At 50.4% G+C, this 24,287-nt stretch overlaps 10 protein-coding genes and 1 pseudogene across 11 annotated transcripts, besides 1 other annotated feature; 9 read left to right on the top strand and 2 right to left on the bottom strand.

Annotated features, from left to right (window-relative positions):
* Nucleotides 1-1,437: 1,437 nt before the first annotated feature.
* Nucleotides 1,438-3,367, top strand: NCS57_00465600 (MFS domain-containing protein; the record flags this gene model as incomplete). Its single annotated transcript, XM_053054610.1, has 6 exons — nucleotides 1,438-1,466; nucleotides 1,513-1,739; nucleotides 1,787-1,837; nucleotides 1,884-2,261; nucleotides 2,314-2,587; nucleotides 2,635-3,367. The coding sequence occupies 6 exons, from the start codon at nucleotides 1,438-1,440 to the stop codon at nucleotides 3,365-3,367; spliced, it is 1,692 nt and encodes a 563-aa protein (XP_052916770.1).
* Nucleotides 3,368-3,812: 445 nt separating this feature from the next.
* Nucleotides 3,813-4,885, top strand: NCS57_00465500 (uncharacterized protein; the record flags this gene model as incomplete). Its single annotated transcript, XM_053054609.1, has 2 exons — nucleotides 3,813-4,167; nucleotides 4,221-4,885. The coding sequence occupies 2 exons, from the start codon at nucleotides 3,813-3,815 to the stop codon at nucleotides 4,883-4,885; spliced, it is 1,020 nt and encodes a 339-aa protein (XP_052916769.1).
* Nucleotides 4,886-5,656: 771 nt separating this feature from the next.
* Nucleotides 5,657-7,141, top strand: NCS57_00465400 (uncharacterized protein; the record flags this gene model as incomplete). The annotated part of the gene is made up of 2 exons (XM_053054608.1): nucleotides 5,657-5,716; nucleotides 5,765-7,141. 2 exons carry the CDS (start codon nucleotides 5,657-5,659, stop codon nucleotides 7,139-7,141), a joined length of 1,437 nt encoding a protein of 478 aa, XP_052916768.1.
* Nucleotides 7,142-7,886: 745 nt separating this feature from the next.
* On the top strand, nucleotides 7,887-8,354 carry NCS57_00465300 (uncharacterized protein; the record flags this gene model as incomplete). Its single annotated transcript, XM_053054607.1, has 1 exon — nucleotides 7,887-8,354. The coding sequence occupies one exon, from the start codon at nucleotides 7,887-7,889 to the stop codon at nucleotides 8,352-8,354; it is 468 nt and encodes a 155-aa protein (XP_052916767.1).
* Nucleotides 8,355-9,423: 1,069 nt separating this feature from the next.
* Nucleotides 9,424-10,236, top strand: NCS57_00465200 (uncharacterized protein; the record flags this gene model as incomplete). Its single annotated transcript, XM_053054606.1, has 4 exons — nucleotides 9,424-9,546; nucleotides 9,595-9,667; nucleotides 9,742-9,916; nucleotides 9,969-10,236. The coding sequence occupies 4 exons, from the start codon at nucleotides 9,424-9,426 to the stop codon at nucleotides 10,234-10,236; spliced, it is 639 nt and encodes a 212-aa protein (XP_052916766.1).
* Nucleotides 10,237-10,803: 567 nt separating this feature from the next.
* Nucleotides 10,804-11,112, bottom strand: NCS57_00465100 (uncharacterized protein; the record flags this gene model as incomplete). Its single annotated transcript, XM_053054605.1, has 1 exon — nucleotides 10,804-11,112. One exon carries the CDS (start codon nucleotides 11,110-11,112, stop codon nucleotides 10,804-10,806), a length of 309 nt encoding a protein of 102 aa, XP_052916765.1.
* Nucleotides 11,113-12,545: 1,433 nt separating this feature from the next.
* On the top strand, nucleotides 12,546-13,781 carry NCS57_00465000 (Oxidored-FMN domain-containing protein; the record flags this gene model as incomplete). The annotated part of the gene is made up of 1 exon (XM_053054604.1): nucleotides 12,546-13,781. One exon carries the CDS (start codon nucleotides 12,546-12,548, stop codon nucleotides 13,779-13,781), a length of 1,236 nt encoding a protein of 411 aa, XP_052916764.1.
* A 220-nt stretch (nucleotides 13,782-14,001) lies between these two features.
* Nucleotides 14,002-14,469, top strand: NCS57_00464900 (uncharacterized protein; the record flags this gene model as incomplete). Its single annotated transcript, XM_053054603.1, has 1 exon — nucleotides 14,002-14,469. The coding sequence occupies one exon, from the start codon at nucleotides 14,002-14,004 to the stop codon at nucleotides 14,467-14,469; it is 468 nt and encodes a 155-aa protein (XP_052916763.1).
* Nucleotides 14,470-18,089: 3,620 nt separating this feature from the next.
* NCS57_00464800 lies at nucleotides 18,090-18,823 on the top strand (annotated as a pseudogene). Its single transcript has 2 exons — nucleotides 18,090-18,231; nucleotides 18,312-18,823.
* Nucleotides 18,090-18,823: a sequence feature.
* Nucleotides 18,824-19,285: 462 nt separating this feature from the next.
* NCS57_00464700 (uncharacterized protein) lies at nucleotides 19,286-20,848 on the bottom strand (the record flags this gene model as incomplete). The annotated part of the gene is made up of 1 exon (XM_053054602.1): nucleotides 19,286-20,848. The coding sequence occupies one exon, from the start codon at nucleotides 20,846-20,848 to the stop codon at nucleotides 19,286-19,288; it is 1,563 nt and encodes a 520-aa protein (XP_052916762.1).
* A 788-nt stretch (nucleotides 20,849-21,636) lies between these two features.
* On the top strand, nucleotides 21,637-23,721 carry NCS57_00464600 (uncharacterized protein; the record flags this gene model as incomplete). Its single annotated transcript, XM_053054601.1, has 1 exon — nucleotides 21,637-23,721. One exon carries the CDS (start codon nucleotides 21,637-21,639, stop codon nucleotides 23,719-23,721), a length of 2,085 nt encoding a protein of 694 aa, XP_052916761.1.
* Between the last annotated feature and the right edge of the window lie 566 nt (nucleotides 23,722-24,287).

Raw genomic sequence — 24,287 nt, 5'->3', positions numbered from 1 at the left:
GGTTCGTGGATCTTGGAGGGTTCTCTATCATCTAGCCTTGCACGTGTTAGGAAGTTGGTTCTCATATCTCGGCGTATACTGGAAACATCAGACACACAATGATCAGATATGCAGCTGTGCCTTTTGTGTAACTCTTAGATATGGCGACAGCTTCAGGGGTAGGCTTCACGCTGCAGCGGCTAAAGGAGTCGTAGAGTGATGTCTGAAAACTTCAACGTACGAGACACTGCAGTGATTTTCTTTCTTGGACTGCCATGGCGAAGCAAATGCCTCAACTACGTTCCAAGCCCCAGGTCTAGATGAGGCCCTGGCTGCACGAAACCCCTGGAGTAGAAGTTCAACTGCGGCGTAGTTGAGACAGGGAAACTCTTGTGCTTTTGAAGGACGTACATATGTGGTGGTATGGCAAACTATCCGTCGGATCCGGACGATTCAGATAATACTTGCCTGACGGTTCACGCCTTGTCGATTCAGAAGTTCCACTTCGGGACACCCGTTACGTTACACGTGAAGCCATAACCAACTATGCTAGGCCAGTAAACGAGCGAATCCCCCCACAACCCAGTCTCTATCTAGCATCAACCAAGAGGGCACCCGGTAGTTGGAGCGGGTAGCGGGTAGATAGTATGATGCGGATAGATGGCGGGATCGCCGCCCGTCCGCGGCTCTGCAAGCTGCAATCTTCAGCCAGGATGCGGATCCCACGAATAACAGGCCTTTCGGGTATCCAGGGGGCGAGGCGGAAAAGTCTGGCCGTGGATCCGATGCGAGGTAGCATTTTTCGTACCATGTTCGGATTCAAGGGATCCTTCCCCGAACCCCTTGCTCTTGATCTCCTGATTGAGGTCTCACACTCTTTTGAGATTACGCAACCTTGATTCCTTCTGTGAGAAGCTGCAGACGACTGAAAACTGGGTTAAGACATTCCCAACAGTTTTCGAGATGGGGGTGTAAGACTGATCGTCACCATCTTTTGTCATCCACGCAAGTGCGAGCCATCATTTGCAACGTTGATAGTAAGCGTGAAAGTCCAATGAAGTCTTATTCTATCGTGGTTCCATGCCGCGCCCATGTTGTTTCACTCCCTCGTGACGAGCTATCGCTTATTGATGACCCGAATGTGAGTCAAACTGTTCAACGTTGACAGCCCAGTCTACGCTGCAGTAACCACTGGGGCCTACATGTATTTGTACTATGTCTGATTACCTATCAGCTTAACCGAGCTGACGAGTGCGAGTGCGAACGCGTCAATGGCCTGACCTTGCAGCCGCGTGCCCCAGATCTCACAGGGCGCGCCCGCACTGGGGCTTTATTGACACATCGACTCTTTTTAGCGCTTGTATATTTAAGCATAATCTTCCATTTTCGCGATGTTGTCTTTCTCTCCAGGTCAACTTGAACACGGAAATGCAGATCCCTCAGCCAACATCACCCGCTATGCCAGCGGAGAATAGGAACCCTCAACAGTCAGTAAGATGGCGAGTGAGTTTGACATTTACTTACCGTTCCTAGGAGCAATGAAACCCCTCCAGTTGAACCAACCAAGAATGCAGATCCAGGCTCAGGGGAAAAGTCTCCACCAGCAGACGTGGAACCTGCACTTCAACCGGCACTCTTGCCAGATGAGGGATCTGAAGACTCGGAAAGCGACAAGTATCTTCACGGAATGCCTCTAATCCTCATGGCGCTATCTTTAATGATTGGTGTCTTGACAGTTGCCTTGGACAACAGTATCATCTGTAAGCAACCCCACTCTATACTTTTCTCTCTTGTTAACGTCTTAAAGCTACTGCTATCCCAAAGATGACAAGCGAGTTTAACAGTCTCAGCGACGTTCGTAAGTTTCGATCACCGAACTGCACTGCAACTACTAATGATTCAAGCCTGGTATGGCACCATTTATCTTCTCGCTCAAATGTCCTTCCAGCCGACCTTTGGCAAGATGTACACCTTCTTCAACCTGAAATGGATCTATCTCGGTGCCGGTGTTCTTTTCGAAGTTGGTTCCATCATCTGTGCCGCTGCCCCAAACTCGGCAGCTTTTATCCTCGGCAGAGCCGTGGCTGGATTTGGAGCTTCAGGCCTTTACTGCGGTTCCATGATTATCATAACGCAAATTGTCGAGATGCGAAAACGGCCACTGTTTCTTGGTATTATCAGCAGCATGTTTGGGGTTGCTTCCGTCATTGGACCTGCACTCGGAGGGGTCTTTACTCATTCAGAGCGTCTCACATGGAGATTCTGCTTCTGGATCAATCTGCGTAAGCGAACAACCAGATATTGTCTGCAGACTCATCAACTAACGATTGATAGCACTCGGCGGCTTGACGGGGGCCATCATCTGCTTCTACTATCCTTCCACGCTTGGAGGGGCTGTCAACAAGGACCGCCCGTTGAAGCAAAAGATTTTGGGTCTAGGCCTCAAGAGCGCTGTCATTCTAACAGCAACCTTGGTGTGCTTATTTCTCGCTCTTCAATGGGGAGGCACTGTCTATCCTTGGCGTGATTCTCGCGTCTGGGGTTGTCTCCTTGGATTTGGGTTCCTCTTGATCTTGTTTAGCTACATACAAGTCCGACAAAAGGAAGAGTACGAGGCTTCTCCCCCAATACTCAGGACTTGGCTAACACTCATAGTGCCTTGATCCCTCTCCGTATTCTATCTCAGCGATCTGTCTTACTGGGCTGCCTCTTTTCCTGTTTGCTCCAAGGTGCAATGATGACACAAGCCTATCATTTGCCCTTCTACTTTCAAGCCGTCAAGGGCGACGACCCTCAAGAATCCGGTATCAATATTCTTCCTCACGGTGTCACGGTCTCCATCGCCACCTTGATCAGCGGTACCTGTATGACTCTTTCGGGTTACTACGTACCATTTATGTGGTTCGGTGCAGCTCTCTTCACCACTGGTGGTGGTCTCTTATACACGCTATCTCAGACCAGTCCAATCGGACGTTGGTTCGGGTTTCAGCTCATGGCTGGTGCTGGATATGGAACGACAGTACAGATTCCCATCTTCGCCATCCAGGTGGTGCTCAGCACCGCCGATATTCCCCTCGGAACAACCATGGTCATCATTGCTCAGAGTTTCGGAGGAGCAGTTGGTCTCGCCATTGCCCAGAACGTGTTTCAAAACTTTCTAAGCCAGGAGCTCAACAAGATCAGAGGCATCGATGTAGCAGCAGTGGTGGCAGCGGGAGGAGTAGAGCTTGAGAAGGTTGTGCCGAGCAGCCTACTTGCTCTCGTCAGGGACGCTTTCCAGGTGGCTATTGCTAACGCATTTCTCGTTGCTGTTGGTCTCGGAGGTGTTGCGTTCCTTGCTAGCCTTGGCATGGAGAGGAAGCGAATCAACAAGTCCAAGAGTAGCTAAAGCAAATATTAGGGTAGATTCACTATATAAGAGAGCAATAAGAATAAGAATAAGATTAGCTAGTAATATGCGTGGCGGATTATAACTAATTTAATCTATGCACACTGAGTTGCCTGTGCGTAACGTCTAACAGAGCGCCGGAGTTCGGACTCCCCAGTAATTGCGCCTGGGGCTATGGAGTAGAGTGGGCTTTATTAATAATGATGGTGTTGGTGCGGCCAAATGCGAGGGCCGAGATGCGACAACAGACTCTCGTATCCCTGGCACGGTACAGTAGCCCTCTTTGAACACTTGGCCCGGAGGTGCCGGTATGGTGTGTTATAAAAACTGCCAGCAAGCTGCATCTTCAAAAACATAATTCTTTCGATAAATCAAATTTGTAATCTCTTACTCAATACTATCCCACACCGCCGACGATAGTAATTATTCACCACCCTTGGTAGCCATGTCATTCTTCACCCCCGTCCGAGCTTCCAACGCGCTCATCACTGAGGTCAGCGTCCCCAAGACCGCCGTCTTTGTTGGCGGTACCGACGGCATTGGCAAAGCTACTCTGATGGATCTTGTCTCCAAGGGTTTCCCTATCAAGGTCTACATCGTAGGCCGCAATGAGGCGGGTCACAGGGCATTGCTGGATGAGCTTAGGACTTTGAACCCCAAGGCAGACCTGATTTACGTCCAAGGCCAGATCTCCTTGGTTGCAGACTCTCAGCGTATTGCGAAGCACATCTCGGCTCAGGAGGACAAGATCGACCTCCTCTTTCTCTCAGCAGGCTACTTGCCTTTTACTGGGCGCCAAGGCAAGTAACAAGAGCGGTCGTTCCCGAATCCATTTGACTGACTATGACCACAGAAACTTCTGAGGGCCTAGAGGCATCCCAGGTCGTGTCCTACTACAGCCATATTGTGTTCATCACCAACCTCCTACCCCAGCTCAGGGCGGCCGCCAAGTCTTCGGCATCGGCGCGAGTCATCAATGTCCTTGCCGCTGGCCAGGAGTCGACCAGCCTCTTCCTTAACGACCTAACTCTCAAGCATCCCGGCCGTTTTAGTATCCCCACCTACGCTGCTCACGCCGCTACTATGGTGACCCTGACCCTGAAGCGTATTTCCGAGGCACCGGAGAATAAAGACGTCGTCTTTATCCACTCGCATCCAGGCAGGGTTAGCACAGATTTGTTCATGAAGAGCTGGGCTGGCAAGTTCGACCCCAGCAAGGCTGCCCCCGCTCCGCCCCCTGGAACATTCGTTGAGTTGACACCTGAGGAATCTGGTGAGCGGTGCCTGTATTTGATCACAAGCGCAGAGTTTGGGGGCAATGGCGTCCCCGTGCAGGACGGGCGTCGGGCAGCCTTGACTCTGGCCCACGGGGCCAGGGCATCGCTTTTCTCTATCGACGATAAGTTCGCTATTCTGCAACAGGACGATTTACTATCTGAGCTAGAGAATATGGGGGCTCCCCAGAAGATCTGGGATCACACTTTTGAGGCCATCTACTCCATCATCCAGCAGGATTAGATTAGGGTCGGTAACTGACCTGAGCTGTCATCCAAAATAGCTTTTAGATTTGTAGTCAGAGAATTTGCATCTAAATATGAGACCATATCAAGCAATATGTACATGAATCACAATGTTCTTTGATATTGTGCCCGATACCCCCTCTTGGAGGCGGGATTGGTAGTAATTCTTGCCGTTCCCGGGCTCTGATTTGGTTCAAACTCCGAACCGATTCTTACTAGAGCCACCAGAATGAATGCCCCTTACGCCAGAGGGCCAACTCTGGAACACTCATAGTTTGTTTACCTTGAGTCCTTGACACAGTCACGAAAGGTCATGACCGTGACTGAATAATTTCAATGCAATGAGCCCTGAAAACTGCCACGCCACCCGCTGGACGAATATTTTGCTTTCTCTCGACTGTCTTGTGCGGTCTGTGACATGCCCGGCAGAATTAATAACAAGTGGGCAAATTCAGTGGGTTGAAGCCACCGCAGTTGTTTGTCCAAACTGGGCTAGCGTTCCGTGATGTCGCCCATGACGGTCGATCGCCGGACGCTGACAAATGACTTCATCCCCAGGCTTGGACAAGACATGAGCGAAACTTTGGCTAACCGCTCCTTTTCATGCATCTTGCCCTATGAGGCTAGTCTTCCGGGATAGAATAAATCTCACTCATTGTCTTCCATTAGCGCAATCATCACTACAAAGCTTCTTGTGTACGAGTACCCGTCCCTAGCATCGAAAGACATTCACAGTTCACCTATCGGAGAAATCACTATTGAACAGACCATGGTCTATCACGGTCGTCCGTCCAAATGTTGCTTGCCCTGCAGGAGGAGGAAGATCCGGGTAAGCAAGCTCCTTCATGAGCGGACCACTCATACCCCAAGACGGTAGGCTAATGTTGCCCACACCACGCAGTGCGATCTGAATCCTTTGGGCTGCAACCAGTGCCGCAGAGCCAAGCTCGCCTGCCATGGGTACCGCAACCTGGAAGAGCTGGCTATCCGTGATGAGACACGTAGCACGACCCAAAAGGTCTTGGCCCGCCATGCATCCGCGCGGCTCACCACCAATCCCCAACTTTCCTGGGACATGGTATCTCGGAACGCCTTCCTTTGCCTTTACATTGATCGCTACTCCTACGGCTTTGACGCCTTAGCTCCTCTCCTGGCCACGGCCCCCGCTTCCGGACACCTGCAGGCCAGTGTCGGTGCTGTCGGCTTGGCCTTTATGGCTCACCATGTGAACCGTCCAGACCTAATGCCACTGGCCAACCGGCAATATTTGGTTGCCATCCGGGCAGTCAGAGGAATGATTCGCTTCTCGCAGGAGCTGGCCAGCAACGGGACCCCCAAGCCCGTCAGCGACGAGACCCTGCAATCAGTGCTCCTCCTTGACCTCTATGAGAAGCTGACAATGTGTCATCAATGGCCAGGGCTTCCGGGCTCCTGGCTGAGCCACCTCCAGGGCGCTCTAGGTGTGATACAGGCCCGCCCGAGCACCGACTTCCGCAATCCGACCACTTGTCAGCTTGCCGGTCGGACCGTGATAGCTCTAACTATCAGTTGTGGTGCAGCTGGTGTGCCCATCCCGGAAGCCCTACAAGCGGTTCGCCAAGGTCTAGATTGCTACATTCGGAACTCAAAATGGACATTTATCGGCCTGTTGATGACCATTGTCAATCTTCGTGCCCGCATGCGGAGCGCCGTGTTAAGAGTGGACGACATGCTCATACGGGCGTATGAGCTGCAGGACCAACTCGCCCTTGCAGAGAGCAAGATTCCACGCTCCTGGAGGCCACACCGGGTAACTTCTCACCAAAAGTCTATCTTGGACAACTACTACGATGTTTATCCCAGCCACTATGCGACCCAGGTCTTCAACGCCTTCCGGATCCTGCGTCTGGAGATGTGTGGGATAATTCGGAACCTCCATCCCAGCAGCTCGGTTGAGAAGACGATTGACCAAGTAACACGGGACATTTGCGCAGCCGTGCCCCAGTTCATACTTCCGGAAGCGAGATCTGGGAACGCGATGCCATTTTCGCCGCTGCAGATGTTGGAATGCCGCGGCATATTGACCGCTCTTTACGCAGCTGGACAAATTACGACGGATATGCATTTGCGAGAGTGGATCTTGCAGTGTCTGGCGGACATGGCTGATAATGGCGTCAAGGCGGCCCGAGATGTAGGCCACATTTTGGCGTTTACGCCCGAGTTGGAGCACTGGACTGTCTTTACCATGGTCGGGAGTTGCGGTATTACCGCCTGAGGGGCTGTGTCATGTCCATGAAAGTTCACGGCTCTGTATGTCGTCCGACTCCACGTCAGTCTCAATAGAGCATTTCCCTCAAAGCTTGGCCAAGGACGCTTCGGTCAGTCTGACACGGATTACGGAGGCAGTTAGTCATCTGATTTACCGTCCTACCCGCCGTAAGTGAGTTCAGGACAAACAGTCACTTCAGTTATCCATCCTCTCCTCTTGGTTGGACTGCTGGGGCAAGCTTTCTGATTGTAACGGACGAGGTCTACCTCATTGATCAAGATGCCCTCGAATGTTCTAGCAGACCCTTGTGATTGTCTCCAAACCAAGGAGACCTGCTCTGAGGCGAAACTCGGAACGGTCAGCTTGTGACGGAACGCTTTCCCAACCCGTGCAAGATTTCCCCCACTATTCCAGTATGCAACTCGCGGAACCCTAGCCTTGTTGGGTGCATCAGACTTGGGACTCTCTCCCCTTGTACTGTAGTTCATGGGCGACTCAGCCTGGGTCGGCAACACGAGGTGACACATCATCGTCTTTGCATTTTTCTCTATCAACTGGCGGAACTCTAACCATGCTAAGCTCTAGTAGATGATTGAGTCATGTACGTCGCGGATTATATATACGAGGCTGCACGTACTGTAACCTCCATCGACACCACTTGACACGTCCCACCTACTTTTCGCCAATCATCCAGACGGTGCCATCTTGTTGCAAACATACATACTTGCTGGGTCTCCTCCTTTACACCAACATGTCTCAGACTCAGGATCTCGTTCCCTACACTACTGTGATTCGCGACATCTACGCGCCTATTGGCGAAGTCTGGGGGATTTTGGGAGGCTTCGGAGCCGAAAAGTCTTGGTATCCAGGATGCATCAAGCTCAGCCTGGAGGGGTTCGGCGTCGGCAGCATCCGCAGCTTCTGCTACGAGTACGCTTTCGGTCCGCACAAGGGGGAGCGCTACGAATTCACTGAAGAAATGACCGAGGTGGACGCTGCCAACCACTCGATGACATTCAGAGTGCGAAGGCCTGATTACCCCGACATGGTGGCGTTTGGGACGACTGCGCTGGAATATGTTGGTCCAAACAAAACCCGTTTTATTTGGAGTGCTAGAGGGAGCCGACTCCCGGAGGAGCACATGAAAGCCTTGGCTGAACAGGACCTGGAACCGCGCTTCTCTGGCCTTATCGCAGCCATCGCAAAGCAAGTGGAATAGGAGCCGCCGGGTCACTTTATCAACCTCAGTGTACTATTTTGGTATATCGACAAGCTGAACTTGTTGGCCTAATACTCTGGACAAACGCACTACATTGGTGGAAAACCTTCTCCGTTAACACAGCGAGGTTTAAGCTTAAGCCAGGCGTGCCAGGGACACAGGACAATCAAGGAAATAGCTTTTGTTACCCATGCACAATTAGTACAACATTTATTTAGATTATCCCGTTGTTGCCCGCTTCATGCACAAATCATTCGTAACGAAATAAGTCTCGTAGGCTCAGCAGTGCGCTAGTTTTCAGTCCTTTGGATAAGTTAGTATTTATTATCTTGTGCATAGCTGGTATAAGGCTGCCTCATAGCCCACCAATATCACTCTGGAAATCCCCCCTATGGCCAACAATCTAAACCCGCGCCGGGATCAATCGGCCCTCCCGCAAAGACGCTTTCAACTAGGTTTGTCAGTGGCCAGCAACCCCCAAGAGTATGACGTATGATGGCCAGGTTGTCGAGCCTCGGCCATGCTAAAATTCCGAGCCTCGAGGCTGACGCGCGCGGTTGACAACCTATGGTCCCTGATGGCCTTGCTGCCCAGTATACATGAAGGCCGACGCGTGCGGTTCACGGCGCATGATGAGCTCTAAGAGCGGTGATGTAGGATACATCTCTCTTTGGGCATGCAGGAGTTAGTGGGTTGATCAAGAGGTACTTGCTTAGATGCGACATGACTCCGTTAAAGTCCGACTCGAGCTAATAATGTAGAAACAACGGAACGCTAGCCTTTCTAAGTTTGGCGTCTACGCAGAAACAACAGATGGCTTGCCATTCTAAGCTGAAGGTTCTCCAGCCCCGGAAACATTGACGATTGGGATTAGCAATCAACAAGGAGGCCTAAAACCACAGCTTACAGCGATAGAAGCAAAAGCACGATGCTAGAGCCACCAAACAACCTTGCTATAAAGGGCCAACACTATGTCCATGGAATCATTCACCAGCAACACTATTCCTGTGTCGACACAAAACCAAGACATCAAGACAGACACCAATCATCATTTTCAGCCCATTCCACAATGACTCTAAAGCTCTACGGCCACCCGGCTTCCTTGTGTACTCGCCGTGTTCTGCTCGTTTTGGCAGAGAAAGGCATCGAGTATGAATTTGTCAATGTTGATTTCATGGTCGGAGAACAAAAGGTGAGCTTTTCCAACCTAACAAGTTTGGATACGCTCTAATGTCACTAGCGGGCGCCTTATGAAGAGAGAATGCCATTTGGGCAGATTCCGGCCCTCGAAGATGGCTCACTCCGTCTCTATGGTAAGTGCTTGCACTAGACAGTCTCACTACATGGTCACATGGTGATAGGTAGTCCAAGTCTAACGCTACTGCAGAGTCCAGAGCGATTGCTCGTTACTTAGCCTCCCAATACCGCAGTCATGGAATCGACCTCCTCCCTGCTGTTGACGATGCCCAAGGTTGGGCCATTTTCGAGCAGTTTGCCTCCGTGGAATACTCTCAGTTCTTTGATGCTGCTCTCCAAGTTTTGTGGCTGAAGCTTTTCAACCCGTAAGTGCTTGAATACATGTCAGGGCACGGCTGTCTTTTCTAACACTGGCAGGGCTTTTGGCATACCTTCGGATGAGGTTGCAACCAAGGCTGGTGTTGAAAAGCTCCACGCTAAACTTGACGCCCTAGATAAGATTCTGTCCAAGCAGAGCTATCTCGGTGGCCCTGACTTTACTGTTGTGGATATATTCTACATGCCAGCTGTGAATGCTCTTCATCATGCCGACGAAGGGCAAGCCTTTGAGCAGCGCAAGAATCTTGGCGCTTGGTGGAGCAAGGTGTCCAGCAGGGAATCTTGGAAGAAAGTCAACAAGAACTAAGTTGGAGTTCGGAGGGCTTAGCTAGGACTCTCGGAGTCGTAAGTTATCGTAGTTTCAATAGAGTCTACCTTATTTATATAGTCTGGGGCAGCCTAGCTTATCCAAAGGTGAAACATAGCTAGTATACATTTATAGATATCTAGAAGAATGTTAATTCCTACTTCTCTTATAGTTAGGACTGGTCTAACAATAATAGTAATTGGTTAGAGAAACAAAGCATACCCAAATATCGGCAAAAGAAAGCGCCTCCTTACCTGGGTGACTTTTAAAGGAGGGATCTTATATACTTCTCGATGAGGCAAATACAATATAAAATATTAAGGGCAATTAATGAATTAATAGTAATGAAGATTTAGCCGAGGAAAGAACCCATAAGCTGCTCCTTTCCCATTGACCGTGATGAAGATAATACTGGTTGGAGGCCCTCGCCGCCTCTGACCCTTTGTCTACGTACAAAGAAATTGCCCAACAGCCCAAAGTGGCTCAGCACACTTTCCCCCAACTCAGCAAGGAAATCCTATTTGCGTTAGCTCATATCACCCCATCACAAGATCTCCAAACCTACCCTTACTCATCAACCTCACACCAAAGCCTCTTGTATCCGCTCCAGCAGCTTGATCCGTAGTCATTGCAGCAGTTCGAGCTAGGTCTATCGCCATCATGGTTGAAACGAGTACAGAGATCTGCGCGGTCCTTATCCTTGGTCCAGGCCTTGAGGACTTTGCCGGTCTCGTCAATCTCTCCAATATTGAACTTGGTACTTTCGCAGAAGGGAGCGGTTCCGATCCAGTAGCACCAGCGGTTATCCATGGAGCAACGTGAGACAACTGGAGTCAGGAGCGTGGCGAAGGCGGTAGCGAAGATGACGGGCTTCATGATGAAGTTGGTGTTCTTTTGGTGGAAAGTAGAAGAGTGGTAGAGAGCAGTGAATAATGCGAAAGCTTGGTGATTATCAAGTTCATATTCCCTTCGTTTCCTGAGTATTTATAGTTTAATGATAGTCCCTAGGGATGGTATTTGTCAAAACTGAAGGAGAAAATTCTCCGTCCTCAGACAAATTCTGTCTCGAGCATATCGGGCCTTCTCTGCCGCGATATGAGCCAATACTATCTTCTCAAGTAAATATTGACCGCTCGTCCCAGAATTCCCGTAGTAGAGTCAGGTGTCTCGGACCCTGAACACCTATTATGAAGCAAGACACATCCGCTGTCCCTCCCTCTGGCTGAGATCGCGGGACCTCCTCCACTTGTTGTCACCTTCAAAGATGGAGATTGCATCTTTCCGCTGCCGACGGCCCGAAGGATCATCCCGTGACTGATCATATTGTCTTATTTAGCAGTGATGTCTAGTTCCAGAATTGCCACTGATCTCGGGCTACCGGGTGGCTTTTTCAAGTGGTACTCAAGCATGAGTTAGACGTGTAGAAAAATGCACTGTGCTGGTAGCAATCTCTCAATCTTTTATTATGCATATTGGTTTTTGCTTTGGGCAAAGTTGGCTCGCCGAGTTCCTGGGTCTGATGACGGTAGATTTATGAGTACGGGACCTTGCATTAATGCTAACATTCCCATATCTCTAATGTGTTCGTTCTCAAAAGAAAGACAAAATATAAATTTGCCCGTTAATAACACCTTCGTAGGTCATAATAGCATTTTGGTACTCGTCTTCCCTCGCCTCTGATAACCGCGCTATGATGTATCAGATGAGCTCTTAAAGGTGAGTTGAACGTGCAAACCAGTTCTTAGGTTAGAGTTTCATACAAAGAGCGTGATACCTGATCTCTGTAGCTTTGGTATACTTTCTCGATGTAACGGTCAACGACTTTTTGTAAATCAGATTTCTCATTATTACCGAGGTACTTGTGCCATGGCTCTACACAAGGTCCAACCCATCCACGCTGCTACTTGAATAGTATTACAAATACATAGAAGGCCAGAGCATTACCAAGCAAAGTCCAAGATAGGGTGATGATGATCGCATTGAGCGAATCAGGGCAACAACTAACCCACTTGGGTACATAGTCGCAAGAGGGGAAGCTCCATGATGTGATCGACTGTTGCTCCCCGAGTCCAAAACCGCACATCGAGACTGGCTGGCTCTAGGTTAGGGAGTTCCACAACTGGACGACATTAGTAATCAGCTTGGACTCTCTTCCTCGGTGCCTCGGTAGCCACATTAGTCATGCCTGCAAGAAGCTCAACACAAAAACCTGATGGCACGAATCATTCGTTACTGACTTTACCACTGAAGAAACGCTCGTCTTTTTCTCTGGGATTCTGTGACTCGACACGAGTACTTGGGTTGCAATCATGGCGCCGGAAAGAATTGAAAACGTTGCCGCCAAGGGTATTTCCTACTACACTCCAGCCCAAGATCCCCCCGCAGGCACACAACTCAACGGATCTACCAAGCTCTTCACTCCCATCACCATCCGCGGCGTCACATTTCCCAACCGCCTTTTTCTCTCCCCCCTGTGTCAGTATTCGGCCGATAATGGATACGCAACTGATTGGCACTTGACCCATCTCGGTGGCATCATTCAACGTGGTCCAGGGCTAGCGATTGCCGAGGCGACCGCTGTACAGCGCTTGGGTCGCAGTACACCCGAAGACCTCGGTATCTGGGAAGATGGTCACATCGAGCCGCTGAAACGTATCGTCGAGTTCGCGCACAGTCAGAGTCAAAAGATTGGCATTCAACTACAGCACGCGGGTCGCAAAGGCAGTGGCGTCACACCTTGGTTGAGAGGCAATGGTGTGGCTGTCAAGGAAGCTGGCGGATGGCCAGACGAAATCGTTGCTCCTTCAGCAATTCCCCAAGTCGAGGGAGTCAACCCAATCCCCAAGGCTCTGACCGCGGAGGAGATTGAAGAGCTGAAGACGGCCTATGCAGAGGCTGCACAAAGGGCGGTCAAGGCTGGTTTCGATGTCCTCGAGATCCACGCCGCCCACGGATATCTACTCCATCAATTCTTGAGCCCCGTCAGCAACCGCCGGACAGATGCCTATGGAGGAAGTTTTGAGAACAGAACGAGACTTTTGTTGGAGATTGTGGAGCGAATTCGAGCCGTCATTCCCGAAACCATGCCGCTCTTTGTCCGCATCAGCGCTACGGATTGGTTCGAATTCGACGAAAAGTTGAACCAAGAGTTTCCGGAGAGCTGGACTGTTGGCCAGTCAGGACAGCTTGCATCCTTGTTGGCCGATCGAGGTGTTGATTTGGTAGACGTCAGCTCAGGTGGTATCCACACCAAGTCTGCGATCGCCATCAGGCCAGGACCCGGTTATCAGGTCCATCTGGCCCAGGCGATCAAGAAGGCTGTGGGAGACAAAGTGCTCGTCTCTGCCGTTGGTGGCATCAAGACGGGTACCCTCGCCGAAGAAGTCTTGCAGTCTGGTATTGACGTGGTCATGGCTGGACGGTGGTTCCAGCAGAATCCTGGACTGGTCGATGCGTTTGCTAGGGAACTGGGTGTCGAGGTGAAGATGGCAAACCAGATTGGCTGGGGCTTTAGGGGTCGTGGAAAGAAGGCAACCAAGATCTAGAGGTGATGACTTGCTATTGCATAGAGTGCGAAATAGAGCCTAGAAAAGACATAGAGTCTTCTATAGCGGCTGAACTAGATTGTATTGACCGTTCGAACAGATCTTTCGGATGGCTGATTAACCGGTTTAACTTCGGTCGAGTTGTTTATTTTCAGTTTCTCTCACCGTCTTGGACTTTATCCTTACCTCAACTTCCTTTGAGTTGTGACTTTTACTCGCCATGGATGTATCCTTCGACCCAGTTCGGTGCGCCGAGTTTCATAACCAACTTCTCGCAAAAGCAATCTCAAGAATCCCCGACGCAGCCAAAGAAGTCAAACGTGACGTCTTGACGAGATGGCGCGAATTACCACTAGAGAAACGGCCATTCGACATCCCTGAAGAGGAGCCGCTCTACACATTTCTGTCGTTGATCGATAGCTACAAATCCAATGATCTCCCATTCACAGCTGAGTTCTGCCAGCCCGACCCGTGGTGGTTTGACGACAGCTTTCAAGAGTTGGATGACCGGCGTATTATTCTGCTGTACGGGGACGAGACCAACACACCAAAACTGGAAGGCGGTCTTTACTTCAACCTTGATACCAGCTTGGTCTACTGGGCTCGCCTCCGCGGCTGCGGTGGATTTCCGCCCGATGAGCAATGGGTCCCGCTCGAGCTAGCTCTTCGAAAGTCTTTGGGCATGTAGGAACTCGGCAAGTTTACCTGGGGAGGTGAAACCGGATGGTACCGGTCTAAAGAGGCGGTTTCCTACGTATCCTGGACACCACAAGATCTAACTACGACTCTTCGTCAGTGGGAATGCTTACTTGAGGCCATCCAGTCTCGCCTGCCAGAGGGCACACCCAGGTCACCTCTTCTGGAACCCCTGTCTGTCGACCTGGTCAGTAAATTCCAGCTAAGCTCCTTTGCGAAAGCCTTCCTCTGTGCTGCAAAACGTCCGTCTTTCAAGCATATCGCACCTGGGATCACAGCCTTCACGCCGGAAACCTTTGCCGCCATTTACAGGGCAGAGTCTTCCACAAGCCGTCGCCTACAAATTGAACAAGTTGGTGGATTTGAGACGATATCACTCATACTGCCCTCTACCGCTGGTCCGATAGCGAAGAGTGAGGATCGGTACTTGTTTGACGGAGAAGACCATCTCCCGTTGGCTGATGCGGCATTGTACGAGCATCCCGGCCTATCTACGACCTTTGTGCAGCCCACATCGGACGGGGATGGAACGGATCTAGTCACTGCTCGAGGTGCGATGAGCCCGATCCGATTCGATGGGCATCGGCCTTGGGGACCAGGAGGCAACATACGACTGGAAGTCATGTTTGATCTTTGGATTGCACACGTGACGCATGGAACGTGGGAGGTTGGGCCAGAAGGAATATCTACGCCGGATAGCTGGTTCACGGATGCGGAGACAATAGAGGGCCGAAGGCTCATGTGGACAGAGGATTGTCTATAATACACACGTCTACATCAGTAGTCTCCGAGAAAACCGTCGCTCTGATGACTGCCATGCCCAGAACTGGGCCAGAAGCCAACTCTTGCCATAATCCGCTGTCTATGGGAAGTCTCCAGTGTCTCCTTCTGGTATGCAAAGTTGCTTCTCGAACTGGCTACCAATTCCCAAGGAGTCGATGGCGCATGGCTTGAGAAAAGAATGGATATTTTCTTCCTCACCATCAAGCTTTTTGCTCTTTGAGAAGCCACTATGATCCCTTTCCACACAGAGGCTGGAGGAGATGCTCTGCGGAGAGGGACCGTCCGAATTTGCCAAGGCCCTTAGAGAATCCAGTCCTGTCGCTGTGCGGGAAGTCTTCGACTCAGGGATGTTACCATGATTGCTTGGGCCTTGAGAGCTATGTTGTCCCGTCAGTCATGGTTCCCAGAAAACGGATCTCAAAGATTCGGGGGGGTTTACCTTGCAAGAAGGGTCGAAGACGCCTGGGAAATAGGGGTTTCCTTGTTGGTCATCGCAGATGAATGGAAGTTTCCGATGGGTGGTTGTGCGAGTACCATCTGGTTCGTGGGGGCTGGTGTAGAGAGTAGAAACACTAGGAAGACGAGATGTTGGTAGGGATCTTATATTCTGCGGTGGCAGTGACCTGCTCAAATTGTGCTGAAGCGGCCCAAACATTTTGAGTAGCTTGCCAAGAAGCAACACAATTTTTGCTCACTAACTAGATACCATAATAATCAAGGGGAAAATGTGTTAACGGCCTAGGTTACTTTGATGTCTTTGTCAACATGAAAGCAGAAACCTGCCAACCACGTTTCAATTAGCAAAGGGCTGACGGGCCATCGCTCGCCTGGGCAATTATCGAGATCCTAGAGATTCGAAATCCTAAACCCATGTACCACATTGTGTGTGTTAAAGGCACACACTCAATCTGTATGCATATTCCCCCACAATCTGTGTCCGCCTGACGGGCTTTCATTGGTTACAAGTCGTAGTAAGCAACACAAATTGTGTTTCGGCTCAGCCTGAAGTCCAACCAGGGGTTGTGCGATAAATACAGCCAATTAGGCCCATAGCCACTATGAAGGCCCAACGACTTATTTTTCTGCCTTACAACAAAGCTGTACCAACTTCCTCAACCAACTCCTGACATCATCAGAAAGGTGCGTCGAAATGGATCCATGGCAGCGTGTCAGGATGGCAAGCGGCCGTCGGGTGCGCCCGAGCCGACGTATAAAACCGGAAACAGGCCGGCAAACCTCCTTGGGCCAGTCTACGGACGTAGAACCAAGCGACCAAGCTTCCGAGAGTCTAGAGGCGGATCTCCACCGTCTGTCGTCCCTTGGGGAAGGCTCTCGCGTTAAATTTTCTCTAGAAGCGTATCTTTCATCGGATATAGAGATGGTGGACATATTCGCTGCTGGGACTGCACGCTGCCACCGACCGGCGTCCTCAGGTAACAATCCATTGGTACCGATACCTATCGAAGAGGAGCCACACCAACCTACTTTGCAGTATGGCTGTCCTTATCGAAAGCGCAATCCTGGCCTCTTTGATGTTTGCGACTTTCACAGTTGTGCTCACAGTTCATTCAACACAATTTCCAATGTCAGGTACGCAAATCTTCTTGTGGCAGCTTGCTACGATACTAGCTCTAACATGGCATATAGGCAACATATTATCGATGCTCATCAATCTAAGGACTTCCCTAGCCAATGTCCGAAGTGCAATGCATGGTTTCGGAGCGACACTGCCCGTGACGATCACCTGGGAGACAAGAAGTGTTTCGATTCGCTTCTTACGATTATCGATGATTACGATAGAGGGATTAGTGAAGCCACAGCAGCAAAGTTGGAGAGCAACCAGGCTGAAGAAGGCATGGCCGCTTGGGAACATCTTTGGCGCATGATATTTCCCGACAGAGAGACTCCCATGACTCCCGGTTGGTCTTGCAAACCAACCCCTACTGACATAAGACTGATTTATCATGCGCCTAGATTTCGAGCCTCCTACTCCCTCCTATCACAATGTGGGCGCAGCAAGCCAGACTTACCCCCAAGATTCAAAACCGAGCAGCCTAGCGGGAGAAACCGGTTCATCGTGCACCGAAAGCGACGCGAACAGCTTAGCAAGCGAAACCGGCTCAGCGGAGGTGGAAGCAGATACACATTGTGTTCTATCGCCGCATCCTGTGGATACCGCACTCGTGCGTCAGATAGTGCTTGCCACAATTCAAACCGAAAGGCTGTCCCTGTCGGGCGAGTCCGGGCGGAGGGAGCATGATGCTGATGACTGTCTGGGTCAATCCGCAGATGAGCCAGGCAGTGAGAGGTTTGGGTTTGAGCTTGACTTTACCTCCTCCGAGGTCCAGGAATCCGACCGTCCGCCTGAGTGTGTTCCGATAACAACAACTACCCAAAACGCAACCCAGTCGCAGACGTCTGCACCGACAGAACAGCAGGCCTGGCCACTGAGAAGAAACCGGGGCGGCGAAGAGGATGATGAAAATGAGAACGACCGGCAAGGGAAACGACCACGGCAAGGATCTCAAGGCACATTGGTTCCTAAACCACTGTTCGCCTGTCCTTACCAAGCTGCTGGGCTAACACAGGACTGCACCAAGCTCTCGAGAAGCAACCCCAGAGGCGGATACGACAAGATAAAGCATCTCAAGTGAGTAAAAATTCGTCTAGACTGAAGTCCATAGTGTTCATATTCCTAACAACTATTTCCATAGGACACACTTTACTCGGAGGCATAGGCCGTCGTATCGATGCCAACGCTGCTGGAAATATTTCAGCGCCCGACCTAAAGCACAGGCACATCCAAAGACCGATTGCGATCAAGAGGAAATGCCAAGCTACGAGTATTTCATGACCTCGGAACAAGAAACAGAAGTCTATAGCGGGGAGCAGCCCGAAGGTGAAGACACCTGGTGGAAACTGTTCCGACTTCTAATTCCGCCCATTTATCAAATTCTTGTTTCCAGCTGTTGTCAGTCATCATCCGAAGCTTATTAACCAGATATAATAAGTATCATCTCGCAGATTATGATAACATACTCACGAGTTCAGACATCTCTTCCGAGCAGCCGCACGCCCAGTCGTCAGGTCAAGCAAGCGGGAACGAGGCAACTCCAACCCTCTTAGACTCGCCATCTGATGCCTTTCCTGAACTGGGTTCTGCCCCGATTCCTGGAGCAGGGGCCACCCAACCAGTCCAGGATCCATCATTTAATGACTTCTTCCTCGAGTCGATGGATTTTCCACCCTCCCATGAATCATATGAGCCTGGCCTAGTCATTCCAGCTGAGATAGGGAATTTGTCGGCGCTGTCCAACTCTTACTCACTGAACCCTGCATGCAGCTTAACTCTCAACATGTCACAATTGCGCCGCAACCACGATCTGTTAGAGAAGCAGGCCAAAATTACGGAATTGGAAAATTCAGAGCTGCGAAAAACTATCGAGACATGTCGAGAAGATGTCAAACTTGCCAGGGAGGTCCTACAGACAGTTCTAAACAAGGAGAATTTAGATAGCGCGATAGTTGAGCAACTGTACTGTGTGGCAGACATTCTAATCAATGTGGGTGGAAACTTGCGATGACAAACACTTGTTTTGCGAGGCTTCATCCTGATATCAAAATGAAGATAATTTAGTGGGCTGTCCCTTGCAAAGAACGGGAGTGTTTTCTAGACATGGGTTGGAAGATAGCAAGAAGAGTTCGAATGAGCCCTTAGAAAATAGAGGTATGGGTGTAATAATTTGTGAAGCAGCATAAATGACCAAATTGCCTCGGTACCTGTTGTAAGGTACTTTACAATTTTGCCGAATGGCGCAGTGGTTATTGTGTTCCACATAATTCAATCACTTTTAGAAGCGCTGCTGGGAATTAGAATTCACTTGATTCTCTAGAGGCCCACCTGCTATCGAGCATGTATCACTCAGCCTCAGTCTCACAAATAGAACAGTCTAGACGCTCTCCCAATCCATACTCGAAATCTCCAATCAAAAGCAACAGCCACGCTCTATCAAGGACTCCTCCGTCTAGGCAATTTCCCTCCGCCAAATCTTGATAGGAAGCTGACCGCAGATAATGTTGAAAGCTTCCACCCTCTGCATGTTGAAATCAGGCGAAGGTAAAGCAAAATCATACCTATGAACCAACGAAGCTAGGACAACGATCTGCTCAAGATACGAAATGTTTCGCCCAATACATCCTCGAGCACCAGCGGAGAAAGGGATGAACAGAGGCTCCATGCGCCTCCGTTCGTTGGGATCCATCCAGCGCATGGGGTTGTACGTCTCGGCATCGGGAAACACCTTGGGATCTCGGTGGGTAGCGTAGATGGTCATATTGACTGAAGTGTCGCCAGGAATCCATTGGTCGAGGATTTGGGCACCTTCGGGGGGGGTTCGTCGAGGGAGACCGGCTGAAGTGGGTGGGATGACGCGGAGTGACTCGTCGATGCAGGCTTTGAGGAAGGGAAGATCCTTGACCTTGTCGTAAGGTGCGATAGCCTCGTCAAGTTCAAGTACACTGTCGAGTTCTTGTCGAAGATGCTGCAAGTGTTGCGGGTGCTTGATGAGAAGCTCCAGAGTCTGCGTGAGGGCGATAGCAGTCGTATCAGACCCAGCGTTGATGATGGCACCAATCTCAGAGACAATCTCACCCCATTCAAGGTTGTTGGGGCTACCAGTCTTATCCTCCATCAAGCAAGAAAAGAAGTCATCCAACTCCTCACCAGCCTCAAACCGTCGAAGTCGTTCCGCAGCCTGGTGATAGTAGATATCATCCCAAGCATTGGCAGCGTCCCACATCTTCTGGTACTTGCCGGGGATGGTCTTGGTAAGCCACTTGACCCACGGCCAGAGGTTGTAATCCCACACCCAGACGGCTTGCGCAAGAGCATTCTGGTCTCGAGCATCTCGGTATCGGCCGCGGTAGCGAGTTCCGTCGCGCTTCTCAGCGGGGACCTCGTCGGTACCAGTGTCGAGAAGATCCATCTTGGCAGAGAGTGTGATGTAGCAGATGGCCTCGGTGGTCCACAAGTTGATCCAATGGCTGAAGTCAAGGTTGACATCTTGAGGGTCCGGGATCGAGCCCTTCAAGGGTGCAGTGCACTTCTTGTCGAAAGCCTCAAACAGGCGCTTAGCGGTGTAAGCAACCTTGTATTCCCACTTCTCCAGGTTCTTGATTGCAAAAGCAGCGGAGAGGAGACGTCGCTTGCGGGAGTGGTCAGGCTTATCGACGACATCGAAGAGATGACGGTGGGAGCCAGAAAGAACATTATAGTTGTCATCCTTAATACACTTGGTGTTGTGGCCGTAAATCGCCTTGACGGCGCGAGTGTCGCCAAAAGACAGAGAGTTGGGGCCGATTCTTAGAATAGGCTCGCCAGTCTTCTTGTGGGCTTCATACAGAGACCGAGAGCGGAAGCCCTGGGAGGAAGTGTAACAGTGTCGGAAATCGGTAATGCCCGAAAGAAGGGCATAGTTGGGGTACTTGCGAAGACCTTTGGGATCCAAGAAATAGACAACAATAGGCCTGACGATCAAGTAGGTAAAGGCCAGTGTGAGCACAATGCCTAGAGCGATGTACCCCAACATGATTGCGAAATTCCAAGGCTTGATTCTTGAAGAAGTAAAAGGTGAAGATTGATGAGGTTGTCCAAGTTGGGGACTAGTCTAGTCGAGTCCGTCTCTTATACTTGAACCTCGAGTTGCAAAATCCAACTCAGACGGGCCCGATGACAGCATGGGCGATAAGATGCGGGGGAAAATACCGAATCTAGCGAATTGCTGGGCCATTGGGAAGAGAGCAAAATGTGATGGATATAATTTGTGAAGTCCTCTGTGGAGGAACCAAGTTTGCGGGGAGTACTGAGTCAAGAGGGCCGCCGCCGAACTCTACGTTTTCCGGCAATCCTCAAGTTTCAAAAGTTTACTCTGATGGAAGAATTCAACTTTATTGTAGTTTTGGGTAATTTTCAGCGAATTCTGTGCCTGGCTAGAACAGTCATTTGATGCACAACTTCTTACGGGGTTGTCTTGGTGCTGCAGAAGGGCGATCACGTTGGAGAAAGGTGGCTGCCACTAGTTGATCGGAGGCGTCGGAGTCGGCGAGTTATCACCTATCTTGGAATAGCAGGGCATCGGCCGATCGTAACTAGCAATCTCATTCGTCAGATGGACTCGGCGAACCTTTGCCCCTTTCGGATTGCTCTACGATCGCTCTTCAACTCCAGGTTATGAGATACGAATTGCGGGGTGGCTAGGTTCACGGCATTTGTATATCAAACCCCATGCAAACAACTGTATCGATGTTCAAGGCAATCACCATCCATCCGTCTTTTCTTTCTACCTCCAGCGTTGTTCTTCTCTTGCTTTTCGTCACAATGGCCGCCTTCACCTCCAATACCACACAAGTCTTGACAGACGCCATCGAGTCTCTGTCAAAGAACCTCAGCCATGACGACTATATCCTCCTTCCCCTAGTCATCTTGGGAACTGCCTTTGTAATTAACAAGGGTAGCATCCTTCCCAAGAAAGACCCCCTCTATCACATGTGGTTTCAGCGACCTCAAGCAGCTCATGGCTCTGGGATTGAAACTACAAAAAGATCGCGCAATGTTGCCGATCTCATCAAAGAGGCCAATGCAGACTTGGTCATCTTTTGGGGTTCCCAGTCTGGCACTGCTGAAGGATTTGCCCATAGACTCGCTCGAGAAGCCCATCAGCGGTACAAGCTCACCGCAGTGGTGGCAGAGTTGTCTGACTACGACGCCGAGTCTCTCTCTCTCATCCCAAGCACGACACTTGCCATCTTCATCATGTCCACATATGGCGAGGGCGATCCTAGCGACAACGCCCAAGACTTTGTTACCTGGACCCATTCCGCCTTCAGCGTCAGCCTCAACCACTTGAAGTTCGCTGCCTTTGGTTGCGGAAACTCCAACTATCGATACTTCAACAAGACAATTGATGAGGTGGTTACCGCTCTTGTCAAGTTCGGTGCTATCCCCCTCGTGCCCACCGGCAAGGGCAATGAGGCAACACGGACAACCGAGGAGGACTTCATGGACTGGAAAGAGACTCTCTTCTCCACTCTGGCAGCCGAGCGTAGCCTGACCGAGGTTGAAGCCGCCTACGAGCCCGAGGTGGAGATTATCGAGGGAGAGACTATCCCACACGAAGAACTTCTTCTTGGAAATCCCTTCCACAAGACTGCGTCCAAGGCTGGGACCACAAATTCGGATATTGTGCCAGTCTCGGTTGTCGCTCGCACAGAGCTGGCACGATTTGCTGAACAAGATCGCTCTTGCATCGAGGTCAAGGTCGACTTGACGCCTCACTTACAGGTCAAGTATAAGACTGGTGATCATATTGCCGTTTGGCCCGAGAACTCTCCAAAGGAGGTCGACACTCTCATCCGTCTTCTAGGCCTAGAGGCGAAGCAATCCAACCCCATCCGAATCAATGCCAAATCCGGCTACGACGATCCCAAGGTGCCCAACTCGACGACGATTGAATCCCTGTTCCGCCACTACTTGGAGATTTGCAGTCATGTTCCTCGAGAGACAGTCTTGTCTCTAGCTCGCATGACTCCCAGCAGTGTTGTCAAAAAGGAGCTTCAGGCCATCAGCAAGGACAGAGAGACTTACTCTGCCTTCTTGAATTCCAACCATGTGACCTTCTCTCGACTGCTGGCATACGCTTCATCTATTGACTCCTCCATCTCTTGGGCAGATCTTCCGCTTTCGTTCGTCATCGACTCTCTTCAGCCCATGCAACCACGACTGTATTCTATCTCCAGTTCCAGGATCACCTCTCCTCGCCAAGTTACTCTCACAGTCTCTGTCAAACCCTCCACAGTCGTTGGCAAACCCGACATTCTCATCCCCGGAATTACCAGCTCTTTCCTCTCAAGGACAACTCCTAGCGACGATGTGGCTGCCACTCAATCCACCCTGCTGATTCAGATTCGACCCTCGACTTTCAAGCTCCCAATAAACACCTTGACTCCTCTGGTCATGGTTGCGGCTGGAACGGGAATTGCCCCATTTCGGGCCTTTGTGCAGGAGCGTGCAAGACTCGCATCAGTTGGTCGCGACGTCGGAAAGATGGTTCTCTTCTTTGGATGTCAAAACGAGTCCGACTACTTGTACTCTCAAGAATTCCAGGAGGCAACCTCTGGTTCATTGGCAGGAAGGCTTGAGATGATACCGGCATTTTCTCGAGCGGGTGGGAAGAAGACATATGTCCAAGACAAAGTTCTTCAGCGACAAGAGGAGATCTTGGGTCTGCTACAAGATCAGGACGCCGCGTTCTACATTTGTGGTGCTGCAACAATGGCCAGGGATGTAGGGGATGTGTTGGGTGAGGCTATCAAGCAGAAGAATGACTGGTCTGATGCCCGGGCGGAAAGCTGGCGGGCAGAGAAGAAGAAGGGAAACCGTTGGTTTGAAGATGTTTGGAGTTGAGCATTAGGCACGTACGAGATGAACAGAGACTGGAAATGAGATGACCCATATTTGATAGCACAAACTTTAGATTCAAAGCACCACAGATATTTACGTTATAAATGCTTTGGTGTATTTGCCTTTGTCTAGTACTTCGGGTTTATGACCTTATAAGCGTCTTTCTTTCAATATTCGGGATTTTTGCTTCGCTTTCGCCTTTCTGTTACCATCCCTCATTCCAATAACCAAGACATACTGGCAAACAGGCCAGGGCTTCCAACTCACTTCACATGTAACTCCAGACTCCCTTGATCCCGTCTCAGCCACCATGTCCTACATAGACTTTGCTCTATTTCTTTACCACCAGGAGTTTGCCTTGGTGCCGATATCCAGGGCGCATGATGTAGGCCGGAGCCTCCATTACCAGTCTGGCAGTGTTTGACACTGCTCGAGTCGGTTTGAACAAGCCGTGTTCATATTTGCTAAATGATGTCATTTTATTTTTATTGGGCCATCGCATTCACTTTGATTATATGGATCCTAAACATCCTCTAAAGAGTGAATCACGAGCGTGCATTCTCGATTCT

This window comes from Fusarium keratoplasticum, chromosome 3, assembly GCF_025433545.1.
Source record: "Fusarium keratoplasticum isolate Fu6.1 chromosome 3, whole genome shotgun sequence".
Lineage (NCBI taxonomy): Eukaryota > Fungi > Ascomycota > Sordariomycetes > Hypocreales > Nectriaceae > Fusarium > Fusarium keratoplasticum.
Note: the sequence above shows the minus strand (reverse complement) of the source record. Positions and strands in the feature narration are given on the sequence as shown.